We start from the raw sequence: 14,418 nt of genomic DNA on the forward strand, positions 1-14,418 counted from the left end.
CCACATGATGCAGATTTCTGGGCAGAACCAAGGTTCCCACGTCCCTGCTGCCCAACCCATGCCCCCACCACCATCCCCGTGTCCCCTCTGCCAGCCCCGTGTCCCCACTGCCACCCCCATGCCCCTGGGGTGCCCTGTTTTTGGGGTGCTGCTGGGGCTGCAGAGCTGCAGACAAAGAGGGGATGGGATTTGGGCATCGCCCACCAGAACAAAGGACCAGGTGGCCCCGGCTTTGCTGAGTAGAGAAAAACCAGGAATTTTGGCTCAGACCAGGCTGGTCCCCGTGGCAGATATCTGTTTTGGGGCACCCTGACCCCAGAGCAGCTCAGCCCCCCGCCCTGACCCCACTGTAAGTCCATCCCTGCCTGGGAAATGCCTCCTGCCTTTGTCCCCCTACAGCCTCAAGTGCTGAGCAGCAGTGTGGAGCCTGCCAGGGTGTCCCCATGGTGTCCCCAAACCGGGGGTTTTGGGGGCTCACAGTAGCCCCCTCACTCAGGGATCACTCTCCAAGCTAAGCAGAGCCCCCCCCACCCTATTGCCCCGAGCTGAGGGCGGGAGGAGCCTCGTGGGGCAGGGGTGGCACAGCCCCGGTGGGTGCTGTGGGGTGCAGGGCGGGGGGCACTGGGTGCTGCAGCCCCGCTGGCACCCCCAGCCCCCTCCCATCTCCTTGGGTATGGACAGCCACACGTCCCGCACCCGCTGCTGCCAGGCAACCGGCGCGGTTGCTAGGAGACCGGTTGCTAGGAGACGGGCTGGGACCCCCCTCGTATCCCCCTTCCCCAACATCCATCCTGGGGCCTGGTGGGCGGGGGATTGCAGGCAGACAAGGCCGGCTTCCCACCACTGCCTGGCCTTGTCATCATGGTAAGGACACCATCCCTGGGACCCCCACTCGGCTGGGGGTGAGGCGCCATCCCTGGGACCCCCAGTGCCTGACCCGAGGGTGGGGAACCATCCTTGGGACCCCCAGTTCCCAATCCTGAGGCTGGGGCACTGTCCTTGGGACCCCCAGTGCCTGACCCAAGGGTGGGGCACCATCCCTGGGACCCCCACTCGGCTGGGGGTGAGGCGCCATCCCTGGGACCCCCAGTGCCTGATTCCAAGGGTGGGGAACCATCCTTGGGACCCCCAGTGCCTGACCCGAGGGTGGGGCACCATCCTTGGGGCCCCCAGTGCTTCACCCCACTGTCCTTGGGACCCCCAGTTCCTGACCCCGAGTGTGGAGCACCACCTTTGGGACCCCCAGTTCTTGATCCTGAGGAAGGGGCACCGTCCTTGGGACCCCCAGTGCTTCACCCCACTGTCCTTGGGACTCCCAGTTCCTCACCCCAAGGGTGGGGCACCATCTTTGGGACCCCCAGTTCCTGATCCTGAGGATGGAGCACCGTCCATGGGACCCCCAGTGCCTCACTCCACCATCCTGGAGACCCCCAGTGCCTGACCCCACTCAGCTATGGATGAGGCACAGTTCTTGGGACGCCCCACTTGGCTGTGGGTGAGGCACCATCCTTGGGATCACCAGTGCCTAAACCCAAGGGTGAGGCACCGTCCGTGGGACCCCCACTGCCTCACCCCACTGTCCTTGGGACCCCTACTGCCCGACCCCAAGGGTAGGGCACCATCCTTGGGACCCCCACTCAGCTGTGGGTGAGGCACCATCCTTGGGACCCCCAGTTCCTGATCCTGAGGATGGGGCACTGTCCTTGAGACCCTCAGTGCCTCACCCCACCATCCTTGGGACCCCCAGTTCCTGACCCCACATTTGAGGCATAGAACCCCCAGTGCTGATCACTCTGCTGTGCCAAGGTGGGGGGCACACTGGCCCTGGGGTCCCCCAGTGCCCACCCTGCCCTCCCCCAGTATCCAGCCCTGCTGAGTGCCGGCGTGGGGGGGTCTGGCACGGCTCCCAGCCCCCCCAGCTCCCGTGCTTCCATTCCCCTGCGCTCTGTTGACTGTTGGTAGCAACGTGGTGGCTCCTGGTGACGGTTGCTGTCCTGCCCCCGCCATGTCCACCCCCCTGGTTCCGCTGGGTGGGACGGACCCCGGGCACCCCTGGGGTCCCCTCTGTCTGCACAGAGTGTCCCCCCCCGGGCTGGGTGACTCGGGGGGCTCCCAGAGCTGGCATCTCCTCCTGCGTGGGCTGATTTCCCGGCTGCTGGACTCCCGCCCGGGGCTCGGCTGAGCTTCCCAGCCTCCCCCGCTCTGTGCCCTGCCTGAGGATCCCAAATTGGTGACCTCGAGCCCCACGGCTGGGACACGCCGTCCCCGGTAACCGAAGGGTCTCAGCCCCATCGTGGCTCGGGGCTGACAACCCAGACAGAGGCTGCTGCTATTTTTAGCCTGTTTTCCCGCAGAACCCAGCTCCGTCTGTCTGTCCGTCCATCCGCTGCCACCATCGATGTGACAGGTTCATTCAGACGGACAGACAGGGCAGCTCGGGGGGGTCAGCTCCTCTCCGGGGTGCCCGATGAGGCCGCGGTGTGCTGGAGGGGTCCCACCACCCCTCGGCACAGGGTGGCACAAGGGGGGGCTGCACCCACGGGGGGGTGGCACCCACCCCTGACCGCGCCCCTGCCCCACCCGGAGGGCAGAGGGAACCCCCCAGCCCCGGGGTTGGGGACAGCGGGTGACCCGTGGGAGGAAGCAGGGGGGTGTCACCGCTGTTCCCGCAGCCCGGGTGTCCCCGTGCCCCCTCCCGGAGCCACAACAAAAGGGACACGCGGTCCTGGGAATGGGGGGGCGCCGCGTGGGGCAGGGGGAGCGCGGGGGAGCACCGTGGGGTGCGGGGGGCTGCGGGCGCGCCGCCCGTGGGGAGGGGGCTGCGGCACCGCCTGCGTGCGGGGCGGTTCCGCAATGCGGCAAAGCCGGGAATAAAGGAGCGGAGGGGTGGGGGTGAGGGGGGACAGACCCTGCCGCCCCCTCCGGGGTCCGCCCTCGGCCCGGCCCCCCCAAAGCACCGCCTGAGCCCCAGCAGGGCCCCCGGAACCGGCGTGGTGGGGTCTCGGGGGGCTCCGGGGGCTCACGGGTGGGTGTTGCTGGGACAACGGGCACCCCGGCCCCGGGCGTGTGCCAGCTCCGAGGGTGTGCCCGGGCAGCGGGGGGACACCGGGGGCTCGGGGAGGCGGGGGCGTTGAGGTGCCCAGGCTGTGAGGGACACTGGGAGTGACTGGGGGGGCACTGGAAGTGACTGGGGGGCGACACTGAGGGTACTCGGGGGCGGAGGGGGGGACGCTGAGGTGCCCAGGGTGTGAGGGACACTGGAAGTGACTGGGGGGGGGGACACTGGGAGTGACTGGGGGGGACACTGAGGGTCTTCAGGCACGGGGGGTGGACACTGAGGTGCCCAGGTTGTGAAGGGACACTGGGAGTGACTGGGGGGGACACTGAGGGTCCTCAGGGACGGGGGGACACTGAGGTGCCCAGGGTGTGAGAGGACACTGGGAGTGACTGGGGGGGACACTGGGAGTGCCCAGGGTGTGGTGGGACACTGGGAGTGACTGGGGAGACACACTGAGGGTCTTCAGGGAGGGGAGGGACACTGAGGTGTCCAGGCTGTCAGGGCACACTGGGAGTGACTGGGGGGGACACTGGGAGTGATTGGGGGGGGGACACTGGGGTGCCCAGGCTGTGAGGGGACACTGGGAGTGACTGGGGGGGGGGTACGCTGAGGTGCCCAAGGAGTGAGGGGACACTGGGAGTGACCGGGGGGGGGACACTGGGGTGCCCAGGCTGTGAGGGGTGCCCAGGGATTGGCGCGACACCGGCGAGCGTGGGGTCTGTCATTCCGTCTCGGGGCTGTCCCCAATGTCCCCAAGATGTCCCAAACCCCTCTCTACCCTTTGGAACGCGACTCGTACCCGCCTCAAACCAGCCCGGAGCGGGGCAGGCAGGCTGGGACAGGGCCCTGCACCCCGGGGGTGGGCGTGAGCTGCTGCCCCGACCCCGTCCGTCCTGCCCCACAGGACCTGCCCCGCGTGGGTTCCCCCGGGGAGCAGCCCCGGGGCTGGTACGGAGCGGGGCGGCGGCGGGCACAGGAGCCGGCGCGACGGGAGCCCGCGGGGCTTCCCACGGGAGCGGCACCGGGATGGGCACGGGGGGCGCGGTGGGGGGGGATTACGGGACCCCCGAGACCTCTCCCACCCAGGTGGGGCCGGGGCGCTCCTTGAGGCTGCGGCCGGGGGCTTTAGGGACCCGTCCTGCCGCCGACTGAGCCCACCGCCCCAATACCGCAAAACCCCCCGCCTCTAAAGCCCCCCTAAAGCCCCCCACCCCAATATTCCCCCGGCCCCGCCGCCCCTAACGCCTTCCGACCCTTCTGACCCCCCCAATGCCCCCCTGTCCGCCCGCCCAGCGCCCCCAACCCTCGGGACCCCTCCCAACCCTTGGGACCCCCAAATCTCCGCCCCTCTGTCCCCGCCCCTTTCCCCGCCCATGACAGCGCCCATTTCCCTGCTAGACCACGCCCCCTCCACGCCTCCCGCCCACCGCATTCCGCTCCGCTGACGTCACCACCCACGCACCCCCTCCGACTTTCGAACCGGCCAATCAGAATCGAGGCGGGGCGCGGAGGGCGTGGCCAGAGCGCCGCGTGGCTCCAAGGGGCGGGGCAAAGCCCCGGCTGGCCCCTCCCCCTGCCCCAGCCCCGCCCCCGGGGTATAACTCGGGGGCCCCACGGGGCGACCCCCGCCTCCCTCCTCGACGGCTTCGTAACAGTTCGGGCAGCGAGCGGCCATGGTGAGGCTGGGGGCGTGCGGGGGTCCTGGGGGGGCTCCGCGCCCGGTGGGACCCCCGGGAGTGCGGGACCCCCCGAGCAGAACGAGGGGCTCAGCGGCCGGGACCCCCCCATGTCCCCTGCAGCACGTGGGGTCGTGCTCGGGAGGAGTTTTGGGGCTCCTCGCGTGTTCAGGACGCCCCGTGGGGCTGCTGAGTTCTTGCGGGTGCTGGGCAGGAGTTGGGGTGGGGGTGCGCGTGTCCCCCGGGACCGGGGGCTTCCCCCAGCCGGGGGTCGCTGCCCGGGGTGGTCCCACCCTCGTTCCGTGCCGATCCCCCCCGGGCTCCCTGCTAAATGCGTGGGGACACGCCGGGTGGCACTGCGTGTGCTGGGCTCCCACGCGGGTCCTAAACCCGTCCCCACTGCCCCCCTCGGGGGAGGAACGGGCCGTGAGGGGGTTTGGGGGCACCGGGGGCACCCCCCGTGCCAGCCCGTCCCGGTTCTGCTCGCCGGGACACGCGTGGGTGTGAGTCACGGCGGGGGAGGGGGCAGATCCCAACATGGCCCGGGCACAGCCGGGAGCGGCTGGCACGGGGAAAGTCCTCCCGGTGAGCGGAGTTTGCTCTGGCCCGGGTGGAGCTGAACCGGGACAGTCCGGGCTTGTGCGAGGGCTGCAGGAGGAGGGAGCGACTCCGCATTCCGTGGGCTCCAAGGCTGCCCCCGAAGTGATGAGCAGCCCCCTGGGGAAGGGGCTGAAGTGTCCCGGTGTAACCCGTGGGTGGAGGGGACTGGGAATGGTGGGCAGCGGGAATGACCCTGGGGAACCCCAATTCAGGGTGCTGGTGGCATGAATGGCACCGAGCAGTGCAGGGTCCCACCTCCTTGGGGGGCCAGGATGGGACCCCCAGAGCTGAGCAGCCGCTGTGTCCGTGGTACCCCCAGGCTGAGCACACTGGTACCCCCACTCTGGCCCCTCCACACCTCTCTGGGTGTCTCCAGCTGGAGTTTGGGGTGATGCTGGGTCAGCCCTGCACCAGCCAGGGCACAACCAGGGTTTGGGGGGCTGAGCCTGTGCCCATCGTGTGCTCAGTCCCTCAGTGGGGAGGGGCAGGATGGCACCCCCAGAACTGAGCACTGCGGGGTGTGTAGGGGGAAGGGCACCAAGTGGTGCAGGGTCTGAGCTCCTGGGGAGGGGGAGCAGGATGGGACCAGCACAGCTGAGCACAGTGGGTGCACCCGGGCAGGGTCTGGCCCCATCCAGCCTCGGGGAGAGCCCCTCCCCAGCTCGGTGCCAGCCTGGTGGGTGCCGGGCTGGGACAGAGAGGGGACAGAAGAGGTGAGCCAGCGTGGTGTGCCCCCGCAGCGCGAGTGCATCTCCATCCACGTGGGCCAAGCGGGCGTGCAGATCGGCAATGCGTGCTGGGAGCTGTACTGCCTGGAGCACGGCATCCAGCCCGACGGGCAGATGCCCAGCGACAAGACCATCGGCGGGGGGGACGACTCCTTCAACACGTTCTTCAGCGAGACGGGCGCCGGCAAGCACGTGCCCCGGGCCGTGTTCGTGGACCTGGAGCCCACGGTGATCGGTGAGGGCGCGGGGGGCGGCCGGCGGGGCGGGCGCTGGCGGCGGGCGCCGGGCGCTAACGGGGCCCGGGGCTGTCCCCGCAGACGAGGTGCGCACCGGCACGTACCGGCAGCTCTTCCACCCCGAGCAGCTGATCACGGGCAAGGAGGATGCGGCCAACAACTACGCCCGCGGCCACTACACCATCGGCAAGGAGATCATCGACCTGGTCCTTGACCGCATCCGCAAGCTGGTGAGGGTCCTGGGGGGTCTCACCCTGCGGGGGATGTGGGGACAAAGGGAAGCTCCAGGTGTCCCTGGGCAGGTCCTTCTCAGCCCATCAGTGCTTTGGGGCAGAGAGTGGGGATGTCCCAGGAGGGACCTCCCACCTTCCTGGTGGGACCTGCATGACCCCTGTTGTGCCTCCAGGATCTGGATGGATTTGTTGTGGGTCATGTGTCAGCCTGCAGCACATCCTGGCTCCCTATGGGGTCTGGATCCTCTAAGTGATCAGGATCAGCCCCTTCTCTTCCCCTTGACCTGAATCCCCAGTGTGGGGATGTCCCAGGATGGACCTGCTGGCCCTATCCTAGCTCGTTGTGAAGCCTTGCTGAGGGAAGGAGGCTGCCAAGCCCCATGGCCAGGGCAGAGGGGGCAGGAGAGATGGTTTGGGTGCTGGTGCAGCACTGGTTCGACTGGTGTGGCTGCCCAAGCTCTTTGAACCTCTGGTTCCCACGCTGGGGCTGGCGCCGGGGTGGCCGGACCTGCTGCGCCAGCGGCTCCGCTCGGGGAGCTCCTGGAACATCAAAGGCTGAGCTGGCTGCCCCTGGGCTCTTGTGGGATGAGAGCCTGTTCCTGCTGCACCCTCTTGGAAAAAGAGGGGGTGAAGCTGTGGTTGACTTCCAGATCCACCTGGGGTGTCTCCCAAGAGCTGGGGTATCCACCATGAGTCAGTGTCCAACATGTAAGGTCAGGACCACCTTGTCCACCACCCTGGTGGCTCCTGCTGTGGTGCTGGAACACCCTAATGATGTCCTCGTGAGGCCAAGGAGAGGAGCAACTTCTGCTGCCTGGAATGAACATGTCCCTCCTTGTCTCTACTGAGTGTCCCCAAACCCCTGCAGGAAGGGATCCCTTTCCCTGGAGCTGGTGGGAAGGTCCTGAGATCCTGGGAGGAATATTTGCCTTCCAGGGCAAGTCAGTAGCAGCTGAAGATGAGAATTCCTGACAGTTTGGTCTTGTTTTCCTCTTCCCACCTCGCAGGCTGACCAGTGCACAGGGCTGCAGGGCTTCCTGGTGTTCCACAGCTTTGGCGGTGGCACCGGCTCTGGCTTCACCTCCCTGCTCATGGAGCGGCTCTCTGTCGACTACGGCAAGAAGTCCAAGCTGGAGTTCTCCATCTACCCGGCCCCGCAGGTGTCCACGGCCGTGGTGGAGCCCTACAACTCCATCCTCACCACCCACACCACCCTGGAGCACTCCGACTGCGCCTTCATGGTGGACAACGAGGCCATCTACGACATCTGCCGCCGCAACCTGGACATTGAGCGTCCCACCTACACCAACCTGAACCGCCTCATCAGCCAGATCGTGTCGTCCATCACGGCCTCCCTGCGCTTTGATGGAGCCCTGAACGTCGACCTGACAGAGTTCCAGACCAACCTGGTGCCCTACCCCCGCATCCACTTCCCGCTGGCCACCTACGCCCCGGTCATCTCTGCTGAGAAGGCTTATCACGAGCAGCTGACGGTGGCCGAGATCACCAACGCCTGCTTCGAGCCGGCCAACCAGATGGTCAAGTGTGACCCTCGCCACGGCAAGTACATGGCGTGCTGCCTGCTGTACCGCGGGGACGTGGTGCCCAAGGATGTCAACGCCGCCATCGCCACCATCAAGACCAAGCGCACCATCCAGTTTGTGGACTGGTGCCCCACCGGTTTCAAGGTTGGCATCAACTACCAACCTCCCACGGTGGTGCCCGGGGGCGACCTGGCCAAGGTGCAGAGGGCTGTGTGCATGCTGAGCAACACCACGGCCATCGCCGAGGCCTGGGCCCGCCTGGACCACAAGTTTGACCTGATGTACGCCAAGCGGGCGTTCGTGCACTGGTACGTGGGGGAGGGCATGGAGGAGGGCGAGTTCTCGGAGGCCCGCGAGGATATGGCTGCCCTGGAGAAGGATTACGAAGAGGTGGGAGCTGACAGCCTGGAGGGCGATGAGGAGGGAGAGGAATACTAGTGCCTTGTGTCTACACTGTGGTGCTGTTCATTAAAATGCCTCTTTCCCCTGCTGCCTGCTTCATTGTGCTGGGACAATCCGCCTCGTGGTGACCTGGGGGGACATCCCAGGGGAGGGGGGGGGCTCAGCTGGGCTGGCTGCCCGGCCCTGCTGCCAGCTGGCACAGGGGCTGTGCTGGGAGAGGCTGGGGGGTTGTGTGGGGTTGGGGTCCCTGGCTGGGTCCTTTGAGCTGGCAGTGGTGGGGGGCTCATGTCGTCCTCAGCGTTCTGCCGGCCCTGGGGGTCACCAGGTGAGGGGGGACCCCTGAGAGCCCCCAGAGTCCTGCCCAGTCCTTGGTGCAGACCGTGGTGTCATGCTGCTGCTGGCACGGAGCCACTCTCAGTGCGGCGCTCTGCAGAGCTGGGAGGGGGTCCTGGGCGGGGGGGACCCTCCCCACAGCCTCTGGGCAGGGCACCGACTTCTTCCCGTCAGTGCCGCCCCCCTGGCTGCCTGGAAAGGGGGGGCTCCGGGGGGGTTGCAGAGCTCGCTGCCCCGCGCATGGCAGCTCCCGCAGCGCCGAGTCACGGTGCTGCCCCGACGGAAAGGGATGAGAGCCCCCCCTCCCTGGATGCTGAGCCCCCCGGGCAGAATGGGACCCCGCTCAGAGGGGTGCTCTGAGCCCTGCAGCCCCCTCTGCATCGCACCTGGGGGGTCTGCACCCCCATGCTACCTAGGGGGACCCCATAAGGGTCTCTCTCCTTGTGACCCAGCGTGGGGGGGTTCCTGTGTCTCCCTGGCACCCTCGGATTCTCTCCCCCTTTTCCCTGGTGCTGCTCCATTCCTCTGCCTGCACCCCCCCAGCCCCTCGCCTTGCATCCCTCGGGGGTCCCGGAGCCCCCCCGAAGGGGAATGCCCGCAGCCCTACATCCTGCAGCCCCCTCCCCTCATCCCCAGGGGTATCCCCGACCACCCCCAGCCCCTTTCCCCGCCCCCTCGCGGGGACATCCGCACCCCCCCATCCTCCCTGCGGCCGGGAGACCCCTCCCCTCTCTCCGTCCCGTACCCCCGGGTCCCCCCGGCGGGGCGGAGCCGCTGTCCGCTATAAACAGCCGCTACCGGCAGCCAGCGCCCTCCCGGTGCCACCATGAGCCGCCGCGACCGCGACCCCGGGACGCCGCCGCCGCTGCCCGTGGCCCCGGGGCGGCTGGCGGAGGCGGCGGCAGCGCGGGGCGCGGAGCGGGAGGAGCTGGCGGCGCTGAACGATCGTTTCGCCGCCTTCCTGGAGCGGGTGCGGGCGCTGGAACGGCAGAACGGGACCCTCCGCGCCGCCCTGGGCCGCGCCGCCGCCGCCACCGGGCCCCGCACCGGGCTGGTGCAGGGCGAGCTGCGGGGGCTGCGGGAGCGGCTGCAGCGCCTCGGCCGCGACCGGGACCGGCTCCAGGCGGAGCGCGACGGGCTCGCCACCGACCTGGCGGCCCTGCGGCAGCGGTGGGCCCGCGGCGGGGCCGGGGAGGCAGCGGGATGGGAGCGGGGATGGGGCGGGATGGGGGATGAGGGGAGGGGAGGGGATGTGCCGGGGACCAGGGAATGCACCGGGATGAGGGGTGGACTGGGATGGACTGGGATGGACAGGGATGGACAGGGATGAGGGATGGACTGGGATGAGGGATGAACTGGGATGAACTGGGATGGACTGGGATGAGGGATGAATTGGGATGAACTGGGATGGACTGGGATGAGGGGTGAACTGGGATGGACTGGGATGGGGGGTGAACTGGGATGGACTGGGATGAACAGGGGTGAACTGGGATGAGGGATGGACTGGGATGGATCTAGATGAACTGGGATGGACTGGGATGTACTGGGATGGACTTGGATGAGGGGTGAACTGGGATGAGGGATGAACTGGGATGTACTGGGACAAGTGATGTACTGGGATAAGGGATGAACTAGGATTAACTGGGGTGAGGGATGAGCTGCAGTGGGAACCGGGGGTGTGTCAGGATGAGTTATGCATGGGATGGAGACTGGGGAATGTGCCAGACTGGCATGAGGAATGTGATGGGATGAGACTTTGCACCAGGATGGGGAGCGGAGGATGCAGCGGGATGGGGATGGGCGAGCCCCGGGGTAGGGACTGGTGAGTGCCCGGGGAAGGGGATCCCTGGGAAGGAATTCCCTCAGCAAACACTGGGAAAGGCACCCGGGATGCACGGAGGGCACTGGGAGGCACTGGGAGATGCGGGCTCTGCGGAAGGGCGGGGCACTGGGAGGGGCAGGGCGAGGGTGGGGACACTGGGGACGCTCCGTCCATCGCCTCCGCTGTGTGTGCAACAGGCGGAGGGGGTCTGCATCCCCACCTCCCTCTCATCCCCTGCTGTCCCCAGGCTGGTGGACGAGACACAGAAGCGTGAGGATGCCGAGAAGAGTCTGGTGCTGTTCCGCAAGGTGAGGGGGCTGGCGGGCCCGTCTCCCCGCGCAGTACTGGTGATGTGTGGCTGGGGGGGACTGGGAATGGTGGGCACCGGGAATGACCATGGGGAACCCCAATTCGGGGTGCTGGTGGCACGAATGGCACCAACTGGTACAGGGTTCCACCTCCTTGGGGGGCCAGGATGGGACCCCCAGAGCTGAGCACTCGCTGTGTCCGTGGTACCCCCAGGCTGAGCACACTGGTACCCCCACTCTGGCCCCTCCACACCTCCCTGGGGGGCCAGGATGGGACCCCCAGAGCTGAGCAGCCGCTGTCTCCGTGGTACCCCCGGGGCTGAGCACAGTGGTAACCCCAGTCTGGTCCCTTCACACCTCCTGGGGGTCCAGGATGGGACCCCCAGAGCTGAACACTCGCTGTGTCCGTGGTACCCCCAGGCTGAGCACACTGGCAGCCCCAGTCTGGTCCCTCCACACCTCCCTGGGTGTCTCCAGCTGGAGTTTGGGGTGATGCTGGGTCAGCCCTGTGCGAGCCAGGACAAAATCGTGGTTTGGGGGGGCTGAGCTTTTGCCTGTCATCACCACCACCACCCCGGGGAGGGTCTCCAGGATCGTGGCATCCCCTCCACGCTGCCCCGCAGCTCACCCCGGCCTCTCCCGCAGGACGTGGACCACGCCACGCTGTCCCGCCTGGAGCTGGAGCGCAAGGTCGAGCTGCTGATGGACGAGATCGGCTTCCTCAAGAAGCTGCACGAGGAGGTGGGGCCGGGGGGCGATGGGGCGCGGAGGGGGCGCAGCTCAGCTCCTTGTGCCACGGCGTGACGGCCACGCACCCCCGCAGGAGCTGCGGGACCTGGAGGTGAGTGGCCCGAGCGCGGCGGGGCTGCCCGAGGTGGAGGTGTGCAAGCCGGAGCTGACGGCTGCGCTGCGGGAGATCCGCACCCAGTACGAGAGCATCGCCGTCAAGAACCTGCAGGAAGCCGAGGAGTGGTACAAGTCCAAGGTACCCGCGGCTGGGAGGGATTTTGGGGCGGCTGAGCCGTCCCGGAGCCCCGACTCGCCCTGCCCGCGCAGTTTGCCGACCTGTCGGATGCTGCGAACCGCAACCACGAGGCGCTGCGGCTGGCCAAGCAGGAGATGAACGAGTCCCGCCGGCAGATCCAGAGCCTGACGTGCGAGGTGGACGGGCTGAAGGGCGTGGTGAGAGCCGGGGAGCGCTCGGGGGGCTGCAGGAAGCAGAGCCCACCCCGGCCCTTTGCAGCCCCGTCCTCCCCCCGCAGAACGAGGCGCTGCAGCGGCAGATGCGGGAGATGGAGGATGAGTTCGGGGAGGAGATCGGGAACTACCAGGATGTGGTGGGGAGGCTGGAGCAGGAGATCCAGCAGATGAAGGAGGAGATGGCGCGGCACCTGCGCGAGTACCAGGACCTGCTGAACGTCAAGATGGCCCTGGACATCGAGATTGCCACGTACCGCAAGCTGCTGGAGGGCGAGGAGAGCCGGTGAGGGCAGCCTGGCACACGGAGCGTCCCCGCTGCCCGGGGGGTATGCCCCCTGCCTTGAGTCATCCCGGTTACTGTGGGATTTTCCTGGGAGGAGGCGGCTCCAGGCCTTGGTCCCGCAGGAAAACAAGAGGTTCCCGTGGGAGCAGAGATAAAAGCAAGGCCAGGGGATGGCGGGGGAGCTGCCTCCGGCTCTGCTCCGGGTGCCAGCCTGGCAGCCCACGGGCACAGCCCCTAACCGAGCTGGGATGTGGCTCACGGCCTCGAGGGTGTGGAAGGGTCACTGGCACTGTCCGGGGGTCCCTCCTCATGCCCCTCTCCCCCCCAGGATCACCATCCCACTGCACCCCAGCACCTCCTTCAGCACCAGGAGCTCAGGTGAGCCACAAGCTGGGGGTCCCCCACGATGTCTGGGGGTCTTTCCTTGGGGGTGAAGACCCCCGGTGGGTCCCCGTGCTCCTGCCCAGGGTTTCTGGGAGGGCACGGGGTGCTGATGGCCCCTCTGTGCCCAGTGCTGGAGCCGCAGCCTGCAGAGAGCCCGCCACGGAGGATGGTGCTCATCAAAACCATCGAGACCCGGGACGGGCAGGTGAGAAGTGGGGGTGCCCTGCCTGGCAGGCCCCACCCTGCCACGGCGCTGATCCCCAAATTCTCCTCTTGCAGCAAGTGGTGACGGAGTCGCACAAGGAGCGAGCGGGGAAGTGACACAGAGGAGCGGCTGCCACGGCCCCGACCCCACAAGGGGGGCTTTGCCAGACCTTGCTGCATCCCGGGCGGGACATGGAGCAGAGCAGGGGGGGCTGGGAGCGCCCCAATTCCCATTCCTGCTGTCAGCACCACGGGACAACGCCGCGGTGTGTCCCTGTGCCTTTGCAGTGTGTCCCTGTGCCTTTGCAGTGTGTCCCTGTGCCTTGTCCCCCCATATTTATCGCTATTTATTGCCTATTTATTATTCCCCCAGCTGTATTTAATATCGAGTGCTCCCCACGCCGCTCTGGGGCCGAGGGGTGCCCGGCTTCCCTCCCGCCACCACAGCTGGCACCGGGTGTCCCCGGGGCTGGCGGGTCCGGTGTCCCCAAGCGCTGTCACTGCCATGGGGAGTGGGACAGAAAGGAAGCAGCGCTCGGCTGAGGGGGGGTCTGCGTCCCGGGGGTCCCGTTCTGTCCCAAACACACTCTGGGGGTCTCCCCTCCCGCCACCGGCACAAGCCCCGCGGCTGGCGGTGACACCCAAGCCTTGTCCCCTGAGGTGTCACCGCCCCGGGGAAGGAGCCTCGACCCCCTGAGCTCGGAACCCCCGGGGGTCCCGCGACTCCCCGGGACCCCGCGACTTCCAGAGGACCGACGGGCACGCCCGGTATCCCGGAGGGCTCCGGGAGCATCGCGGAACCGGGGCGGGCTCGGTCCTCACCGGCACCGCCAGAGGGCGCCACCGGCCCGCCCCGATCGCTGCTTAATTCCGTGTTAATTGCGTTAATTACAAGGCTCTGGGTGTGCGGGGAAACACCCTGGTTTCTATAATCGCGTTGAGCATTTTTTTGCATGATTAATTGAGTTCAACCAAATGATGCAAAATGGCGTTCATGCAAGATTTGCTTATTAGTTTTGTTACTTTAAGCGAATTTTTGCGCTGTTTCATTATTTTCAGCGGTTTTTTGCACCACTGATTGAATTATTTTAAGCAAGTTACGCACAACTGCGTTATTTAAACAAATCTTGCACACGAAATTGCCTTACTTTAAGCAAATGCTGCATTATTGCATTTTAAGGGTTTTTTTTTGTATCATCGAGTTATTTTAAGTACTTTTTTGCATTATTGTGTCATAGCAAACTATACAAAATTGCATAATTTAATGGAATTTTGGCATAATTAACTGCATTATTTTATGCAATCTTTGCACCATTAATTACACAAAAAAATAATATAAAATCGCAATATTTTAAGCTTTTTTTCACTATTAATTACTTTATCTTAGCTATTTTTTTTTCGCATGAA

The 14,418-nt window shown here is 66.5% G+C and overlaps 2 protein-coding genes across 2 annotated transcripts; both read left to right on the forward strand.

Moving 5' to 3' along the window:
• Positions 1 to 6,045: 6,045 nt before the first annotated feature.
• On the forward strand, positions 6,046 to 8,565 carry LOC135287972 (tubulin alpha-1C chain). Its single transcript, XM_064401247.1, has 3 exons — positions 6,046 to 6,297; positions 6,380 to 6,528; positions 7,539 to 8,565. The coding sequence occupies exons 1-3, from the start codon at positions 6,177 to 6,179 to the stop codon at positions 8,511 to 8,513; spliced, it is 1,245 nt and encodes a 414-aa protein (XP_064257317.1). The 5' UTR covers positions 6,046 to 6,176; the 3' UTR covers positions 8,514 to 8,565.
• A 954-nt stretch (positions 8,566 to 9,519) lies between these two features.
• On the forward strand, positions 9,520 to 14,366 carry PRPH (peripherin). Its single transcript, XM_064401250.1, has 9 exons — positions 9,520 to 9,980; positions 10,880 to 10,940; positions 11,586 to 11,681; positions 11,764 to 11,925; positions 11,997 to 12,122; positions 12,203 to 12,423; positions 12,752 to 12,801; positions 12,936 to 13,012; positions 13,087 to 14,366. The coding sequence occupies exons 1-9, from the start codon at positions 9,637 to 9,639 to the stop codon at positions 13,126 to 13,128; spliced, it is 1,179 nt and encodes a 392-aa protein (XP_064257320.1). The 5' UTR covers positions 9,520 to 9,636; the 3' UTR covers positions 13,129 to 14,366.
• Positions 14,367 to 14,418: the final 52 nt, after the last annotated feature.

The sequence above is a fragment of the Passer domesticus genome, chromosome 31, assembly GCF_036417665.1.
Source record: "Passer domesticus isolate bPasDom1 chromosome 31, bPasDom1.hap1, whole genome shotgun sequence".
Taxonomy (NCBI): Eukaryota; Metazoa; Chordata; class Aves; order Passeriformes; family Passeridae; genus Passer; species Passer domesticus.

What these genes read in the sequence shown, in the direction of transcription:
- LOC135287972 (XM_064401247.1), top strand. Translation starts at nt 6,177, where the DNA reads ATGCCCAGCGACAAGACCATCGGCGGGGGGGACGACTCCTTCAACACG. An exon ending in CCTGGAGCCCACGGTGATCG is followed by an intron (nt 6,298 to 6,379) that starts GTGAGGGCGCGG and finishes CTGTCCCCGCAG; the next exon opens with ACGAGGTGCGCACCGGCACG. An exon ending in TTGACCGCATCCGCAAGCTG is followed by an intron (nt 6,529 to 7,538) that starts GTGAGGGTCCTG and finishes CCCACCTCGCAG; the next exon opens with GCTGACCAGTGCACAGGGCT.
- PRPH (XM_064401250.1), top strand. Translation starts at nt 9,637, where the DNA reads ATGAGCCGCCGCGACCGCGACCCCGGGACGCCGCCGCCGCTGCCCGTG. An exon ending in CTTCAGCACCAGGAGCTCAG is followed by an intron (nt 12,802 to 12,935) that starts GTGAGCCACAAG and finishes CTCTGTGCCCAG; the next exon opens with TGCTGGAGCCGCAGCCTGCA. An exon ending in TCGAGACCCGGGACGGGCAG is followed by an intron (nt 13,013 to 13,086) that starts GTGAGAAGTGGG and finishes CTCCTCTTGCAG; the next exon opens with CAAGTGGTGACGGAGTCGCA.